Source organism: Aethalodelphis obliquidens, unplaced genomic scaffold, assembly GCF_003676395.1.
Source record: "Aethalodelphis obliquidens isolate GAN/ISIS:26980383/991018 unplaced genomic scaffold, ASM367639v1 scaffold16, whole genome shotgun sequence".
NCBI lineage: Eukaryota > Metazoa > Chordata > Mammalia > Artiodactyla > Delphinidae > Aethalodelphis > Aethalodelphis obliquidens.
Window position 1 is genome coordinate 76223 of NW_020837960.1, and position 19894 is coordinate 96116.

The 19894-nt window shown below is 38.1% G+C and overlaps 1 protein-coding gene across 1 annotated transcript in view; it reads right to left on the reverse strand.

Annotated features, from left to right (window-relative positions):
- Positions 1-49: 49 nt before the first annotated feature.
- Positions 50-19894, reverse strand: part of LOC113625531 (uncharacterized) — a 29958-nt gene continuing 10113 nt past the window's right edge. The window contains 2 exon segments of the mRNA XM_027116112.1: positions 50-593; positions 596-663. Of these exon segments, the coding sequence (XP_026971913.1) occupies positions 121-593; positions 596-663 (541 nt within the window). The 3' untranslated portion in view covers positions 50-120.

A 19894-nucleotide genomic window follows, 5' to 3' on the forward strand; every position in this document is an offset into this window, starting at 1 on the left:
AAAAGCGTTATTGTTTCCATTTGGTCCAAGGCTTGGTAGAGGGCTCCAGGGCAGTTACAAAGCTGCCTAGTGGCTGCAGAGCGGGGCTTCAGGCAGAAGCTCTGACGCCAGAGGGGCTCCTCAGAGGCCGCTGGACTTCAGAGACTCCTGTTTGTGCTCGAGGGTTAGCCTTTCAAAGAGATACTCGCCCAGCACAGCCTGCGGACCCGCCAGCCTGCGGAGGTTGGTCATGTGGTCGCCCATCTTCTTGATGAGTTTCACCTGCTCCTCCATGAAGCGGCTCTCCAGGAAGTCACAGAGGTGGGAGCCTGCGCAGGCAGAGCCCAGGGCGCGCAGGTCCGATAGTGCCTGGTTCAGGTTCTTCTCCCTAAGAATGGTGGCTTCCACAGCATCCTGGGTTTTATCCCACTCATCTTGAGAAGGCTTCCGCACATCCTGGAAGAGGGCACGGCCGCAGCACTGGTTTTGCATCTTCAAAAGAAGCTGGGCACCCTCACACTTCTCCTCAGCCAGTTGGCGAAAAATGTGGCCCACACTGTCCAGAGTCCCATTGTTGCTGTCGAAATAGAAGTTCAGAGAGAGGTAAGTGTCCACAGGTTCATGTTGAATAGGCGGTGGACGGCCGCCTCCACCTCCATGGAATAATTCTGACGAACCTGGGAACTCGTGGTTGATCAGTGATAAGGAGCTAAGCTCAAAAAAATGGTGTTGGCCTGTCCTGGAGGCTGAGGATCGCTGAGTGGATGATTCCAAAGGTTGCGACAGGAAAAATGTTGGAGGGTGGTCGGGGGCTGGAGCAAGGAGCGTCCCTGGGTCTGTTCATTCCAAACACTGTTGAAGCAAAAGACAGATCTGCAGGACAGCCGAGCGCACTGCCTCAAATAGGCTTTGATATAAATGAATAAGAAGTCCAAGAAAGGAAAAAACTTACCCTTCCCCCCACCAAAATAGCTGGCGATACTAGAATCTAGATTTGGGAAGGGATTCTTCCATTACTTTCTTAACATTCCAAGCCACTAGAGCAGTGGTTCTCAAAGTATGGTCACCTTGTAACCAAGCAGTACCTTATGGGGCCTTCCTAGGACAGACCCATCCTCCATATCCTCTGCTGTAGTTCCTCTCTGAAGTACTCAGATAATAGTATCTCAGGCATATTTCTTGAGTTTTCAGATGCTAAAAACCACCCCCCAATGGAGGAAATTAACTCCTTGATGATCATGAGCATGTAGCTCCCAGACCTTCTGGCACCTAAGGATGGATAATGTTACCTGCCCTGTGGCCTCAACATCAACCAATCATAGGATTGTGCACAAGCTGATCACATTCCCTGGGATGTCCCTCCCTCACCTGGCCTTTAAAAATGCTTTGCTGAAATCCTTTGGAGATTTCAGGGTTTTTTGGAATACGGGCCATCCCTCTCCTTGCTTGATCCTGCAATAAACCTTTCTCTGCTCCAGACTCCAACCTTTAAGTTTGTTTGGCCTCACTGTGCTTCAGACACAGGAACCTGCATTCGGTAACAACCTGACCAGCTTTACCAGCGTCCCCTGATAATGTGTCAGATATTCAAGTTTTAGGGCCCTGTCCCAGCCCTATGGAATCAGCAACTCTGGTGGGGCTCAGTGATCTCTGTTGTAACAGGCCCTCCAGGTGATTTTTATTCACGTTAAAGTTTGAAAATATCTGCATTGTCAGCTGGCCAAAGCGTCCACCAGCAGGTGAAGGGGAGTGGCACCTGGAAAAGATAGGGACCAGCCAAGGCAAGTACAGCAGCATTTGCCGTGGTAGTAATGGAGAATGCCTTTTCTCCACTGGTTGGCACAGACTAGGATCTGGGAGCAGTGGCAGGGTTATTTAGGATGCTTTACATTTCGATGTAGAGTGACGGCTGTCCTGGTTTGCCAGGGACTTCCCCTCTGTGAGCACTTAAAATCTCATCCTGGCAAACCCCTTAGCCCTGGGTTTGAAAAACGTAGGGAATAACATGAAATTTAGGGGAAACATGATCTAGGTTTTGGGCAAGTCACAAGTGCTAATTAAAGCTAAGCAAGTATGGACAACATCTAGCGTTCTTTACCCAGTTGCGGGGAGGTGAATCTGATTGGGTGAAAGGACTTATTGTTAAGAAATCTTCGTAGAAACATCCCCTTCTGCTTAGTCGGCTGGTTCTCAGTTCTGGCTAGACATTGGCATCGTCTGAGGAGATTTAAAATGATTTTATCAGTCTAGGATGACCAACCGTCAGTGTGAGGGTTTTTAAAAAGTGCCTCAGATGATTCTAATGTGCAGCCAAATTTAGGTGCCACTGCTTAAACTTTTGAACCACTGCTACATATTTTCACCTCATCTTCCTATGAGAATATCCACCTGTAGTTGGTTTGTTTTTTTCTTTTTCTTTTTTTAACTGTCTTATTATAAGATTTACTGTCTTAAATAAGATTGAATGTACAGGAAATCCTGCTAGTCCATCTGGTATAGCTGGATCCTTAGAATAATATCATTAAGATATATACCATTTAAGTATTGTGACTGGCCTTTTAAAAATTAACATATGCATTGAATTAGTACCATCTGTTTTGAAGTTGTCATGTTGGGGAGCTATACCTCTAATCTGCTGCCATTGCTAAATATCTGGACATCTCTTATTAGGAATTGCTTTTAAAAATCTTTAGGGATTAAAACCAAGATTGCTGTATTATTTGTACTGGGACCACAAAAACCTCACAAAGTTCCCCCGCTGTACCTTCTACCCCCATCTCTAACCCTTGGCAACTTCTAATCTGTTCTCCATCTCCACCGTTTTGTTATTTTAAGAATAATATGTAAACATAATCATGAATTACTTAATCTTCGGAGATTGGCTTTTTAAAATTTTTCCCTCAGCATCATTCCCTTGAAGTTCATTTCAATTTTTGCATATATTAATAATTTGTTCCTTTTTGTTGCTCGGTAGTATTCTATCATAAGATTTTATCACAACTTGTTTCAACATTCATCCATTGAAAGACATTTGGGTAGTTGCCAGTTTTTGGCTATTATAAATAAAACTGCTATGAACATTTATGTGTAAGTTTCTGTGGGAACTTAAGTTTTTGTTTCTTTTGGATAAATGCTCAAGAGTACAATTACTGCGTTGTAGGGTGAATCTACTTTTAGGATTAAAAGAGACTGTCAAGCTGTTTCTCAGAGTGGATAAACCATTTTATTTTCCCACCAGTGACGTGATATAATTTTTCTACGTACTCGCGAGCATTTGATGTTGTCACTATACTTTAATTTTAGTTATTCTCTGATATCTCATTATGGTCTTAATTTGCATTTCCCTAATGGCTAATGATGTTGAGCATGTTTTCATGTGCTTCTTTGCCATGTGTATATTCTCTTCCATGAAATGTTTGTTCCTGTCTTCTGCCTATTTTCTAGTTGGATTTTTTTAAGTTGTTTGGAGAGTTCTTTGTATATTATAGATACAAGTCATTTGTCTTATATGGGATTTTCAAATATGTTTTCCCACTGTGTAATTTGAGTTTTCACCCACTTAAAAGGATCTTCTATGAAGCATTTTTAACTCATTTTGATGAGATCCAATTTATCAGTTTTTGCTTTTATTGATCATACTTTTGGTGTCAAGTCTAAGAATTATTCACCTAGTTCTAGATGTCAAAGATTTTCTCCTATTTTTTTTTCTAAAAATGTCCTGCTTTTACATTTAAGATTATGATCCACTTTGATTTAATTTTTGTGTAAGGTGTGGAGATTTAGGTTAAGGTTCATTTTTTGTTTGTTTTTGTCGAGGGATGTCCAACTGTTTCAGTACCATTTTTTGAAAAGTCTATTTTTCCTTGATAGCTTTTGCACTGCTGTCAAAAGCAAGTTAAATGTATTTATGTCAGTCTATTTCTGGGTTCTCTATTCCATTCCATTGATCTATGTATCTACCCTCCATCATTACTGCAAAATCTTGAAATTGGGTAGATTAATTCCTCCCATTTTAATCTTCCTTTACAAATTGTTTTAGCTATTCTTCAGCCTCTTCTTACCATATAAATCTTAGAATAAGCTTGTCTATATCCACAAAAACCTTAAGGACATTTTAAGAGTAATTGTGTTAAGCCTCTTGGGGAGAATTGACATCTTTATTATGTTGTGTTTTCTAATACATGAACAAGGTATGTCTCCCTATTTGTTTGGGACTTTAAAATTTTTCTTCATCAGCATTTTGTAATTTTCAGTATAGAGGTCCTATAAATGTCTTATTGGGCTTATATTTAAGTATTTATTTAGGTCAGTTGTAAATGGCATCACATATTTTTATTTAAGCTTCTACACATTTGTTATTAATATATAATTTGATAAAATTGTGTTGACCTTGTACTCTAAAACATTTACAAACTAATATTATTTCTCAAGCTTTTTGTGGATTCCTTGGTATTTTCTCCATTTAGATTATCATCTCATCTTCAGACAGTTTTACTTTACCTTAGTCAATATAATAGGATATATTACTATTCAACATTCAGTAGGATATGTTCCTTCCTATTCAACATAGTAGGAATAGTCCTTTTATCTTTTAAATAAACTTTTTAAAAATTTAACTTTTAAATTTATGTATTTATTTATTTTTGCTTTATTTTCTTACTAGAACCTCCAGTAATATATTTAATAAAAGTGGTGAGAGCAGATATCAGTGCCTTGTTTCTGATCTTACAGAGAAAGCATTCAGTCTTTCACAGTTAAATATAATGTCGGTATAGGTTGTTTGTAGATCCTCTTTATGAGTTTCAGTATGTTCCTTTTCTATTCCTAGTTTGCTTGAAGTTTTTTTTTCCTTCTTTTTTTAAAATCATGAATGGGATTGGATTTTGTCAAATGCTTTCTCTGCATTAATGGATAGGATCACATGACTTTTCCCCCTTAATCTATTGGATATTGTGGATTACATTGTTTGATTTTCAAATATTTAACCAACTTTGCATAACTGGAATAAATACCACTTGGTCATGGTATATTATTCTTTTTATATATTTCTGGATTTAATTTGCTAATATCTGACTGAGGATTTTTACAGCCAATTTCATAAAACATATTGGTCTGTAGTTTTCTTCTTTCTATACTATCCCTGTCTGGTTTTGGTATCAAGGTAATACTGGCTTCATAAAATTAATTAGGAACTGTTCCCTCTACTTCTATTTCTTATCAAGTCATGTAAAATTGGTGTTAATTCTTTAAGTCTTGGGTAAAAGTGAAACATCTAAGCCTGAATATTTCTTTTGGGAGTTTTTAAATGAAAAATCAATGTTTCTAATGGTTACAGGAAAATTGAGATTATCTATTTCATCTTGGCTGAGTTTTGGTAGTTTTGGGTGTAGAAGCATTGGTCCATTTCATCTACATTTTTGAATTTATAGTGTAGACTTTTTCATAATAACTTGTCCCTTATTAACCTGCAGGATATGTCATGGTATCTCTGGTTGCATTTCTGATATCTGTGATTTGTGCCATCTCTCTTTTTATCTTTATCAGTCTTGCTAGATCTTTATTGATTAGATTGTTTATTTCAAAGAACCAGCCTTTTGTTTCATTGATTCCCCCCCCATTTTCAGTTTCATGGATTTCTGTTTCATCTTTATTATTTCCTTCTTTCTGCTTGTTTAGTGTTTTTTCCTCTTCCTTTTTTACTATTTTAATATAGAAAATTAGATTATTGCTTTGAAATATTTTCTTTCCCAATTTAGTGCTATAAACTTCCCTTTCAACATTGCTTTCACTTCATTCCACAAACTTTGATCTGTTATATCTGCATTCTTTTATTCTCTGCATTTAAAATTTTTTCCTTGATGCTGTCTTTTTTACCCATGAGTTATTTGGAATTGTGATGTTTAGTTTTCATGTGATTGAAGATTTTCCTGTTGTCTTTGTTATTGATTTCTAGTCTGATTCCATTATGGCTAGAGAACATACTCTCTATGATTTTAATTCTTTTAAATCTGCTAATGTTTTTTTATCGCCCAGTATATGGTATATGAGTGAATGTTCCATGGACACTTGAATATGTATTCTGCTCTTATTGAGTGTGTTCTTTAAATGTCAGTTATATCCTGTTGATTGATGATGTTTTCAGTTCTTCCACATCCTTGCTGATTTTTCTCTCTGGTAGTTCTATAAATTGCTGTGTTGAAGTCTCAAATAATAATTGTGGATTTAAAATTTTCTCCTTTTACCTTTTTCAGTGTTTGCTTCATGTATTTTGAAGTTCTGTTGTTTGGTGCACACACATTTAGTATCATTAGGTCATCTAGGTGGATTATTCCTGTTATCTTTATGTAATGATCCTCTTTGCCCCTAATAATTTCCTTTGCTCTGAAATCTACTTTATCTGATATTAATATAGCCATTCCTGCTTTTTCTGATAAACGTTCACAGGATATATCATTTTCATCCTTTTATTCTGAACTACCTATATCATGATGTTTAAAGTAAGCTTCTTATAGACAGTATATAGTTGGATCATGCTTCTGATTTTTCATCTACTCTTCCAATCTCTGTCTTTGACTTGGTTATTTAGATCATTTACAGTTAATGTAATTATTGCTATGTTAGATTAGGTCTACCATTTTATTTTTTGTTTTGTCTTTTACCTTAGTTTCTCAATCCTGTGTTTCTCTTATTTTGCCTTCATGTAGGTTACTTAAACATTTTTTAATAAGTCCATTTTAATTTATTTATAATCATTTGTGTATACTGTTTGTATAGTTTTCTTAGTGGTTGTTTTTGGCATTACAGTATACATATGTAACTTATCATAGCCTACTGGAATCAGTGTTTTATTACTTCAAGTGAAGTTTCAAAATTTTACTTCCATTTAGGTCTCTTAATATTCCCCAGTTTTAAAGTATGATTTTCTGTAGTATTTCCTTTCTCTGCATTGAGAACCACATCAGATGGTGTCATCATTTTTGCTTTGACCATCAAGAAACTCATGAGGCTAATGATAGTCTCTGATATTTACCCCATTTGTTTTCACCCATTCCATTGTTCCCCTTTTCTTTCTGAAGTTCCCAGTCTTCTGTTATTGTTTTTTTATGTTTTCATAACAGTAGGTGATATCTGGGCTTTCCAGTGCCATTGGATATGAGTTTCAGGAAACACTGAGCCTGGCTCACTTAATGCTACTGAGTTGGAGGGTTTGTATATGTTGGGCCTGTTGGCACAGCAGATGCTAGCAGATTAGACTAATGTTGATGGGACTAGTGCCACAGGAGGATGGGTTCCCATTCAGGCTATGCTGCTGCTACAGTAGATCAAGTCCCCCTCTACCCCAAGTGTGGGGCAGTGACCTGATGCTGTCACTGCTTTGTATTAGGCTGCTTTTGCCTCAGGTGTGTGGTGGGATCCCTCGGAAGCTGCTGCTGCTGTCAATCACAAGGTAAATTCATTTCAGAAATACTTAAGTATAAATATATAGCCTGGCTGTTGTAGGACCTCTGTATTTGTTTTTTATTGCTTTCATACAAATTACAAAAAAATTAGTGACTCAAAACAATGTAATGTTATTACCTTACAAGTCTGACATTGGTCTCAATTGAGTAAAGTAAAAGTGTTGGCAGGATCGACAGATGAATGGATAAAGATGTGGCACAGGGCTTCCCTGGTGGTGCAGTGGTTGGGAGTCTGCCTGCTGATGCAAGGGACACGAGTCGTGCCCCGGTCCGGGAAGGTCCCACATGCCGCAGAGCGGCTGGGCCTGTAAGCCATGGCTGCTGAGCCTGCGCGTCCGGAACCTGTGCTCCGCAACGGGAGAGGCCACAACAGTGAGTAGCCCGTGTACTGCAGAAAAAAAAAAAATGTGGCACGTATATACAATGAAATATTACTCAGCCATAAAAAGAAATGAAATTGAGTTATTTGTAGTGAGGTGGATTGACCTAGAGACTGTCATACAGAGTGAAGTAAGTCAGAAAGGGAAAAACAAATACAATATGCTAACACATATATATGGAATCTAAAAAAAAAAAAAGAAAAAATGGTTATGAAGAACCTAGGGGCAGGGCAGGAATAAAGACGCAGCCATAGAGAGTGGACTTGAGGACACAGGGAAGGGGAAGGGTAATCTGGGATGAAGTGAGAGAGTGGCATGGACATATATACACTACCAAATGTAAAACAGATAACTAGTGGGAGGCAGCCGCAAAGCACAGGGAGATCAGCTCTGCTTTGTGTCCACCTAGAGGGGTGGGATAGGGAAGGAAGGGTGGTAGGGAGACGCAAGAGGGAGGGGATATGGAGATATATGTATATGTATAGCTGATTCACTTTGTTATGAAGCAGAAACTAACACACCACTGTAAAGCAATTATACTCCTATAAAGATGGTTAAAAAAGAAAAAAAAAAAGTATTGGCAGAGCTACATTCTTTTCTGGAGGCTCTTAGGGATGTTTCTGTTCCCTGGACTTTATCTGCTTCCAGTGGTCACTTGTAGTCCTTGACTCAGAGTCCCCTTTCTCCACCTAAAAAACCCAAAATGTTGCATCTCTCTGATTCTGCTTCTATTAGGACATCTCTCTCTCTTTCTACAGTTGGAAATGGTTTTCTGCTTTTAAGGACTCATGCAATTAGATTTGTTCCATGAGGTAATCCAGGATAATCTTTCTATCTCAGGGTCTGTAACTTCAGTCATATCTGCAAAGTCCTCTTTACCATGTAAGGTAACATATTAATAGGTTCTAGGGATTAGGGTGAGGGCATTTTTAGGAGCCATTATGCTGCCTACCACATCCTTAACAAGTGACCTTGAGAAAATTACTGAGATTTTTAAAGCCTTACTTTCCTCAAACATAAAATGGAAAGATAGCTAGTTAATATCATGAAAGTGAAACAGTATATATGAAATCAACTAATTCAAAAAATAAGATTTCTTCTTTTTCTTTATGACTTACATGATTCTCAGAGTTCAGTTACTTGAAGAGTTACTTTTTCTTAAACAGAACTAAGGAATTTCAGGGTTCAGGTGCTGTAAGATTGTCTGAATTATCTGAGTAACAATTAGCTAAGCACAGGTGTAAAACATTTGATTTACTCCCTGGTGTTCTTTATCTTCTCATCCCACTAAATCCATATCCCTTGTCTAGCTCCAGCCAGTAGAGTCAGGGCTCGTTTTACTGTTTAACTAAAGTTCAAATCACGTAAAAATCAGGAGAAGAGAAATGGTTAAGAAAAAATATAATCTGTCATGTTAAAGACATTTGGCACTTACCTAGACTCACAGGTAACATGAGAGAACATGAGAGCTGGCTTGTGAGAGCTAACCTTGTTCCATTTCCCTCACTGTCTTGATGAAAAGCTTTGAGGCTCAAAGAAGGAAGTGACCCTGCCAGAAGCATACCATGAGTCAGTGATGAAAGGGAGACTCCTTGGCTTCTGTAGAGCCATGCCTCCATGCACAAGGTATTAAAGAAGCATTAATTAAATGCCCCTTTACCTAACAACGTGGAGCTTAATCATAAGGTTTGGGCTTCTTGTCTCCTTTTCTTTTGCGTTCTCTTTTACATCCAGGGGACCTTAGTTTTTAGTTGCTCTCTTGAACTGGATTTACAAGGCATTTATTTTCACTAGCTCTTATTTTCTTGGATTGTAGGCTGAATTTTTAAGAAGTTGCAGAAGAATACTGAACTGCCAAAGTTAACAGATTATTGGCAAAGAAATAAAAATAAATATAATGCCAATTTCCCTGGGTATTCCCTGTGTACTTTAGGGGTAAAAATAGTATTTGTAAAGTGATTTCAAAATGTGCAAATATTACCTGTGGGACATAACCTACTGGTTAAGAGCACTAACTCTGAAATTAATTTGCCTGGATAATTTTTCCCCAGCTCCACCACTTACTAGTGGTGGGAGTTCAGGAGTGGTACTTCTTTGTGTTTCACTTTCTCTTTGAAAAACAAGGGCTTAATAACCTCACCCATTTTACAGAGCTGTGGCATGGAGTTAATACATGTAGAGTGGTTAGGAATCCATGCCACTCTTAAGTCTTTTAAAATCAATCTTACTATTGTTGTTACTACTATTATTATTTTGTTAGCTGTCCTTGAAAATGTTTGCCAGCAGTACTCACTTGCTCTTCTTTTTGTTGTATATTCTCTACATCCCACTTAAGCATTCTACCAAGCCTTAAGAGGCTCTTTTCAGATATTTTACACCTCTTTACTTGTTTGTCTCAGCAAAAGTAAAAGGAGTGTGGCTCCCCTTGATTGAACAAACCAGAACTTTGGTTTTCTCCCATTCATACACATTGGTGAACAGATGTGAAAAAACGACTCCATGAGGCTTTCAGTCTGGAGCCAAACATCCAGGCTCTGTGTAACTCGACACTATTATGCACACATGTTGGTCCGTTAGGACCCAAAAGAATCTCAACTAAGCCCATCATTATTTCAGGAATATGAAGAATGCTTTTTGTGAAGTAGTTGAACATAACAGAAATACAAGAAAAGTCAGAGGTGTTTCGTATCACAACTTTTTGAGAAATGCTCAGAGCACTAAGATGTAGCTGACAATTCCCCCATCAGCTAATGCTTTCAAAATTACCATAAATTTCACCATAAATACATTTTTTTCAGCAATGGCAATAATGCGGTGACTATACTGCTCAATTCTTCACACTGTCTGCATTAAATACATTAAAAGGGTAAGTTAAAATATCTGTCTGGAATGGGAGAAAATATTTGCAAATGAAGCAACCGACAAAGGATTAATCTCCAAAATTTACAAGCAGCTCATGCAGCTCAATAACAAAAAAACAAACAACCCAATCCAAAAATGGGCAGAAGACCTAAATAGACATTTCTCCAAAGAAGATATACAGACTGCCAACAAACACATGAAAGAATGCTCAACATCATTAATCATTAGAGAAATGCAAATCAAAACTACAATGAGATATCATCTCACACCAGTCAGAATGGCCATCATCAAAAAATCTAGAAACAATAAATGCTGGAGAGGGTGTGGAAAAAAGGGAACACTCTTGCACTGCTGGTGGGAATGTGAATTGGTTCGGCCACTATGGAGAACAGTATGGAGGTTCCTTAAAAAACTACAAATAGAACTACCATATGACCCAGCAATCCCACTACTGGGCATATACCCTGAGAAAACCAAAATTCAAAAAGAGTCATGTACCAAAATGTTCATTGCAGCTCTATTTACAATAGCCCGGAGATGGAAACAACCTAAGTGCCCATCATCGGATGAATGGATAAAGAAGATGTGGCACATATATACAATGGAATATTACTCAGCCATAAAAAGAAATGAAATTGAGCTATTTGTAATGAGGTGGATAGACCTAGAGTCTGTCATACAGAGTGAAGTAAGTCAGAAAGAAAAAGACAAATACCGTATGCTAACACATATATATGGAATTTAAGGAAAAAAAAATGTCATGAAGAACCTAGGGGTAAGGCAGGAATAAAGACGCAAACCTCCTAGAGAACGGACTTGAGGTTATGGGGAGGGGGAAGGGTGAGCTGTGACAGGGCGAGGGAGAGTCATGGGCATATACACACTAACAAACGTAGTAGGGTAGATAGCTAGTGGGAAGCAGCCACATGGCACAGGGATATTGGCTCGGTGCTTTGTGACAGCCTGGAGGGGTGGGATAGGGAGGGAGGGAGGGAGGGAGACGCAAGAGGGAAGACATATGGGAACATATGTTTATGTATGACTGATTCACTTTGTTATAAAGCAGAAACTAACACACCACTGTAAAGCAATTATACCCCAATAAAGATGTTAAAAAAAATATATCTGTCTGATTGCTTCTGACATAACCCCCAGATCGCTTTGATTTCTTTACTCCATCAATTATAATGTGGAACATTAAGACAAATTATTTCTAAACACTAACAAGGAATGTAGTAACAAGTGGCAGACAAGGGGAATTTTGCCATAGCATGGTGCTTATTTTGTTACAAGCAGGAATGCAAACCCAAAAGGATGTAATTTAGAGGAAACTCTGTCCTGTCTATTCTCTAGAAACTAGAACAAGGAGACTGAGAGAAGATGCTTCTGGGTAAATCAAACCGTTTCCTCCTAACTACAGCTGAATAGTAGGGAGCAAACTCCCAAGGAAGGTTCTGATCTGCTTGAAGAAAGCTACGAGGTTGCCCTGGTTAGGGTCTTTCATATACAGTTATTCAAGCTCAGACTTGATCATCTGTCAGGGATGCTACAGTAGGGAGAGATTTGCCGTAGCTGTGAGACTCAGTAAGATCACTTCCAACTCGAAAACCTACAATTTTAATTTAATCACCAACACCAGCCATCATTAACAGCGACCTCAAATAACTCCAAATCTGTTCATCTACTCACATATTCTTTACATAGTCAACAGACCTTGAGTTATTACTACATGCCAGACACAGTTCTAAGACCCAGAATAAGGGATAAGAAAGGTAACAACCTCTGTCACTGTGGGGCTTGTGTTCTTTGGGAAAAAGTTGATCTAAATACAAAGAGACACCAAAGATAATATTTGTTTTTATTATTATTCTGTGAAAGAAGTAAGGTAATCTGATAAATTGGGACTAAGTTAGGCTGGTAGGACAATCAAGGAAAAAAATATCTTTAAGAGATGAGTGTCAAAGAATAGAAAGGAATAATTTATGGACAATTTTTCTGGAAATAATATTTCCAGAACATGGGAACAGCAATACAAAGGCCCTGAGGCAAGATGAAGCTTAACTACAATCAAGGAACAAAAAGAAGCTAAAAGGTTAGGTCAGGAGATAACCACACAAATTTACACCAGCTGGTCCCTAACTTCAAGTCTACGTGGATATATTCTTGAGGTGAGTTAAACAATATATATCATCCAAAAAACAAAAAAAAGTTGACTCCAAAATTACCCTGGAAATTCTGAGTGAGACTCTTTACAAAGGCACAACCATATTAAAGATCACAGACATCATTCTCCAAACTCCACTCTGGCCATCACTTGCAGGCATTTAACGGGGGTGTTTAATATCCTCTCTAAAATATTGGGCAGGAAGAACAAACATCCTAGCATGTCTGCACTGTGCACCTAGTGTCCCACAATTGAAAAGTAGCTGGAGCTCACCCTGCTGATGGCTTTGCCAGCTTTTTTTTTTTTACCTTTTATTAAGAGTCCCATCTCTTTTAAGGACTCAGATATATTTTTTGAGGGAAATAAACTATAGGAAAACTCAACTGACAGAAATCATACTGTACTTGACTTTTCTGTTCTTTGCTACATTTATTTGTTGAGACAACCATCTGTTCTTAGGCTTTTTTTAATGGCTCTGTTAAACAGAATGGACACACAGTACACTGCACATCCTTAAAGAACACAATTTAAGTTCTGAAATATGCATATACCCATGGACCTGCCAACACAATCAAGAAAAGGAACATATCCTCACTTGCAAGTGTTTCTATGCCTCATTCATAAAGCCCCTTTTTTCCCTCACATTCCACCCCTCCACATCCCCAAGTGACCACTGATAGGCTTTCTATCGTTAGACATGTGTTTGCATCTTTCTAGAAATTTATATAAATGGATTCACACAGTGAGGACTCTTTTATCTGGCTTCTTTCACACAATGTAATTATTTTGAGAGTAATTCATATTTTTGTGGGTATCAATAGTTTATCACTTTGCTTTGCTGAGTAGTGTTTCACTGTATGAGTATACCACAGTAGGTTTATTCATTTGCCTGTTGATGGGTGCTCGAGGTTGTTACAATTCTGTCTATTAAAAATAAAGATGCTGTGATGATCCATGTACAAGTCTTTGTATGAACATATGCTTTCATTTTTCTTGCATAAATATCTACGTGCAGAAATGCTGGATCATACGGTAGGTGTATGTTCAACTTATAAGGAAACAGCCAAACTGTTGACTGAAGTGACTGCACCATTTTCCTTCCCACTAGCAGTGTAAAAGACTTGCAGTTCCTATACTGCCTCACCAATACTTGGTGTGGTTGGACTTTTCTAATTTTAGCCATTCAATACGTGTGTAGTGATATCTCCTGGGGCTTTCATTTTCATTTAGCTAATAATTGATTACATTGAGCAACTTCATGTGCTTATCTGCATCCGTACACCTCCTTGGCAGGATTCTCTTTTAAAATATTTTTACCCATATTCTTAATTTAAAAAATTTTTTCTAATTACTGAGTTTTGAGAGTTCTATACATGTTAGAGACACAAGTCTTTTCAGGTATATAATTTGTAAATATTTTCTTCCAAGCTGTGGCTTTTCTTTTATTAATAATGGCTTCCAAAGATGAAACCCAATTTATCACTTTTTTTTCTTTTATGGATCTTGTTTTTGGTGTCATCTCTAGGAAATCTTTGCTTAACCCAAGGTCAAAAAGATTTTGTCCACGTTTTAGAGAGTTATGTTTTGATCTACATTTAGTTAATTCTTTATATGGTGTGAAGTAGGGATCAAAGGTCATACTTTTGCATATGGCTATCTATGCACGATATCCGTGTGCTATATGCTTCCGGCACCATTTGTCAAGAAGACTATCCTTTCTCCTCGAAATTGGCTTTGCAACTCTGCTGAATACTCAATTGTCCTTATATGTGTGGATATGTTTCTGGGATCTACATTCTATTTGATTGACGTATTATATCTGACTCTTGGTTATAATATATTTTTTCACGATGTCTTTTCACTTGCTCATGTAAATAGTCTCCCAGTAATATAGCCTTACCATTTTACTGGACATACCTAGGTATACCTGAAATGCATTTGATAAATCGATGGAACTTGCACTCAAACTAGGGTTACTTTCCAAAAACACTTAAAATGTTGAGGTGTAAAAACTACGTACTCTACAGCCTTCCTGCCTCAACCAAGTGTATGTTAACACATCCCCACAAGCTATTTTGCATGTGTATGGGGCTATAGACTCTGGGGAGTATGAGAGTGGTATGTGCTGTCTATCCCAAACGATCATCATAGGACGCAAAGGAAACATTAAGGAAATAGATAGAAATGCCAAATGTTAAAATATTTCTCATGCGTTTTTAATATTTACATTGAGATAAATAAGCAAATTATTATAAAATAAAATACAAAAATTTAGAGAATATTTCAAAATGCTCTTTTTTGCCAGATGCAACCAGATACTAGGAATAAATAGGGGAATTTTCTGGAACCAGCTTGTCTTTCCTTTTTTTATCACCATTGAGTGATGGGGTTGTATTTTATTCAGTCTATTGTACATGTGGGTGTGAATAAGATAGAACTTCTCTCTGAAAGGGAAATGAGCAACGAATATATGTTGTCAACTTGTCTAAAACATTTTTTCATGTTCTGACTCATTTTTCTTTGTATTGGCATTTCAAGGGATTTTGTTTTTTAATTTGACAATTAAGAAACCTTGATAACTTCAGTGATATCCCATGAAGATAATATAAACAACTGTAATGGAAAATGAAAAGATGATAATAGCAACCAGTACTGTGATATTTCTTGTCAGTGTTCTTTACTATTTAGAATAGTAACAAATCCAATATTAATTTGACTTTTTGAACTTTGGCCTTTACTTTGGTGGAAAAACTTCCTTTCACTTTGCTTATTATCTGTTTGCAATTAAAAACAGTTAATGGGGACTTCCATGGTGGCGCTGTAGTTGAGAGTCCGCCTGCCGATGCAGGGGACACGGGTTCGTGCCCCGGTCCGGGAAGATCCCACATGCCGTGGAGCGGCTGGGCCCGTGAGCCATGGCCGCTGAGCCTGCACGTCCGGAGCCTGTGCTACGCAACGGGAGAGGCCACAACAGTGAGAGGCCCGCGTACCGCAAAAACAAAAAAACAACAAAAAAAATTAATGACCATACTTTGATATGATCATCTTAGAATTGTATAGAGGGAGGATAGTTATGCAATTATTTATATATCTATGGGTTCAAGGAAGTTTAAAGGCTTGATATTTGAATCCTGTGGAATGTAGCCTCCTTTCCCAGAGGGAAATGAACATATACATGTACTAAATGTAGTTTAAAATAAAGCAACACCTGTTCATAGAGGCACCTTCTATTCCAGGCATGTTTAGGTATAGGGAAGGGGAACAAGAGCTATAAAACATAATTCTTGTTTATAAGGAGTTTACAGTTTAGGGGGGTTGAGGGCACTCAATGACTCAAAGAGGATGAGCCTGATGCAGGTGGCTACAAGGTCACCCTTGGATAAAGTCTGCTTTAGGAATGACCAGCCTACTCTTACTCTGTTAAACTCTTTAATGCGGTGTCCAATAAACCTGAATATCAAGTTCAAACACCACTTTAGAAATGTTTCCAGGGGGGCTAACAGCCAAAAAGTTAATATGATTCCTACACACTTGACACAACTCACCAGAGGTCTTGAATTCGGTGAGCATATTGACCTCCTTTAAGAAAGATCACCATTTAAACTTCGAATGCTAAGTTCTAAGAGAATGAAGTAAGTAATAAGTGATATTCAGGTTCAGAGGTGGACGAGAAAAGAGGTCTCACCTTGAGTACAACATTTTGTTGGATTCTCCAAAGTGGCAAACAATAAGGAGAACACTAACCAGCTAAGACTCTGAAGAAGTTGAGAATTAAGATGAAAGCCTAAGATGGAGGTCAAAATGTCCCCTAGATTTAAGGATACACTGAGGCTGAAAGGGAAACTATTGAAAAAGATGTAGAAAATGCTAAACATTTCACAAAAAATTTATTAGAACTAATAAAACAACTTAGCAAAGTTTGTTTGCAGAATATGAAATCAACATATATGCATCACTTGCATTTCCGCACATTAACAATGAACAATCCAAAAAAGAAATTAGGAGAACAATTCCATTTACAATAGCATCAAAAAGAATAAAATACTTAGGAATAAGCTTAACCAAAGACATGAAAGACTTGTACACTGAAAACTACAGCATTATTGAAAGAAATCAAGGAAAACATAAATAAATGGAAAGACATCCCACATTCATGAACTATTGTTAAAATGTCCATATTACACAAAGCTACCTACAGATTTAATGCAATGCCTATCAAAATCCCCTATTTTGGCAGAAATAGAAGAAACGACTTCAAAATTGATATGTAACCACAAAGGACCCTCAACAACCAAAGCAAACTTGAAGACCTCACACTTTCTTTTGAAATGAAGTTTTCTTGTTATTGTGGGTTAAAAATCCAAAGTCCTAAAAGTCCATAAATTATCCTCCTAAATTTACATTTTGGTTCATTTTCAGTGACAGGCCTTTCAGTGCCTGAGTGGCATTGAGGGCTGCTTCAATATCTGTAGCTTGGACTTCTGTCACTGACATGGTGTGGGTATCTCAGAGCCTTGGCTCTTTTACCAGTTGATCAAGTCCCGCATGAACCATGCTCAGAAGGGCCCCACGCTTGCTTGGTTTCATGCTCTGCTATTGCTGTCTTGAAATTCTTAATGATTTTATCTTTGAACTTACGTTTGTAAGTAAACTTTATGGGACAATAAAATATATGCATGAGCAGAGGAGGCATGTGCAATATGTGTGTCTGCCACCATTCCTGCTGCCCCATTCACATCTAGTTTTCACCCTGCTTATGGTGTGCTTTCCATGACATGCTTATTTGGTACCCATTTGGAGTCTTACTGAGTTCCACCAGAATTCTGTGCTACTGGTCACATCCAAGACTAAGTGAAGGTGTTAAGAGCTCCGGGAGGCCATGCTTTCCATTTGAATCTGAACTTACTTCTAACACAGAAAGAAAGCAGTTTGTTTTTTAAGAAAGAAGAATGTCCAAGGAATCTTATCATATCCTTTGTTACTCGTGTTACTTCCCAATATTAGCCAAACACTTCTGCTGAAAAAGATGACATACAAGAAAAAGAGAAGAGAGAACAACACATAGAACCCATTTAGGGCTCACCCTAATCTAGTATGATGTCATCTTATCTCGATTCTATCTGAAAAAAGAATTTACGTGTGCACATTCACAGGTTCCAGGTAAACATGAATTTGGGGAGGACACTATGCACCCCGGTGCAAATACTTTCAACAACACCTTTTCTTTGCAGTTTGAACAAGAGGCACTATATTTTCATTTTGCACTGGAGCCCACACATTATGTCACTTTTTACTGTTAGAGCCCATGTTGGAAAATGGGGCTTCAGGAGACAGCCAAGTGAGTCTGTCAACTGAATTCTAGAATTATCCAGACTTACCCACTTTATTGCAGCAAGTTGGTGCCAGGCAAATCCATGTGAAAGGGGCATGTCCACAGTGGAGCAGAGAACTTTTGTCTCTCTATCACCAGAGTCACTTCCAAGATGAAGGAAAGAAGAGCTTAGCAAAGCATAGCCAGTTATTCTTCCCAACTTTGCCAGTCAAGTAGGTCACCTCACCTAGCCAGTGTCAGTGAATATAAGAGCAGGGAGGTTAAAAGTTATACTACTCAAATTCCCTTCACATGCTGGTACCATTAGGAATGAGAAGGGAAATTGTCACTAATGCTTCCCTGTTTTTTTCAATCTCTTAACCCACTCAACTATGCCTTTAAGCCTGTAATTAACGGAATGTGGCTCTCCCTTCAGGAAAAAGAAAAGACCTTTATCAGGACAGTCCTGCTCACACTGTTATGGGGCTACTCATTTGAGTGGCCTCCAGGAACTGCTGGTGGACAACTTAGAGTTTCATCCCAGAAGTCTCTGATATGGGTGAGAAATTGCCTTAACTTAAAATAACTCCAGGGCTACTCATATCCAACGATCCGAAACAACTTTTTATTCTATCAGCCATCCACAGCACAGCTAACCATAGAAAGTTCATGAGGTTAAGTGAAAACTAAGATAAATACATAAAAGCATCCAGTAATACAATTCAGAAATCATAGAAATGTTGCAAATTTGAAAGTACACCTGTGCCAGTATCAAATTCTTCACAGAGAAATTAAAAGGGCACACATTAAATGCTCTTATGAATTAAGGTCCCAAAGTATTAAAGCCCAATTTTGAAATCAAGTTTCCTTGTTACTGTGGGTTAAAAATCCAAAGTCCTAAATGTCCATAAACCATCCTCCCAAATGTACATTTGGTTCATTCTCAGTGACAGGGCTTTCATTGCCTGAGTGGGACTGAGGCCTCCTTCAGTATCTGTAGCTTGGACTTCTGTCACTGACACGGGTGTGGGTCTCTCAGGGCCTTGGCTGTTTTATCAGTTTATCAAGTCTCTCATGAACCATGCTTTTAAAGAGCCCAAAGAGTTACTAAGATACAATTTGATTTTACAGCACTATCCCCAAAATTTAAAAACAATCTCAAAAGCAAGCCAATCAATCCCCCACTCCTAGAAGAGAGAAACTAGGCACATTTTTGTTCCCAGAATCCAGTACAGAATTTGACCAAAGAACAAAGCAGAAACTCAATGGCATTTGAGAGAAAGATAAAGTCTCTTTCGTTTTAGCCTCACTAGGATGTCCATTAGTCTATGCCATTTATTTGAAATTTCTGACCTGCGAACTTCGAACCAGGAGGAATCTTTGAAGACTGACGTTGATTTGTCACTATGAATTTGCCATGTGCAGTGCACAGCCCTGAGCATCTGTCACACATGGACTCTTGAGTTATCCTTCCTCTTTGATGACCTTGTGGTTCACACTGCAGTACTGAACTGATTACGGGTTCTGTGAAGTGACATTATACCTCCAGTTGTGATGCATAGATTTGACAGTCCTAGGCAGCCATGGCCAATTTCACTGCCTCCTGCTATGGAACTGCATAGACCAAAGGCAGCTGCCTTTAAGAGAACATTTCTTTCTCCAACATAATTGACAAAACCAGTGTCAGCTTGGGTCCACATGTAAAGGGAGTCACTTCAGCCTATGGCAGACCATATGT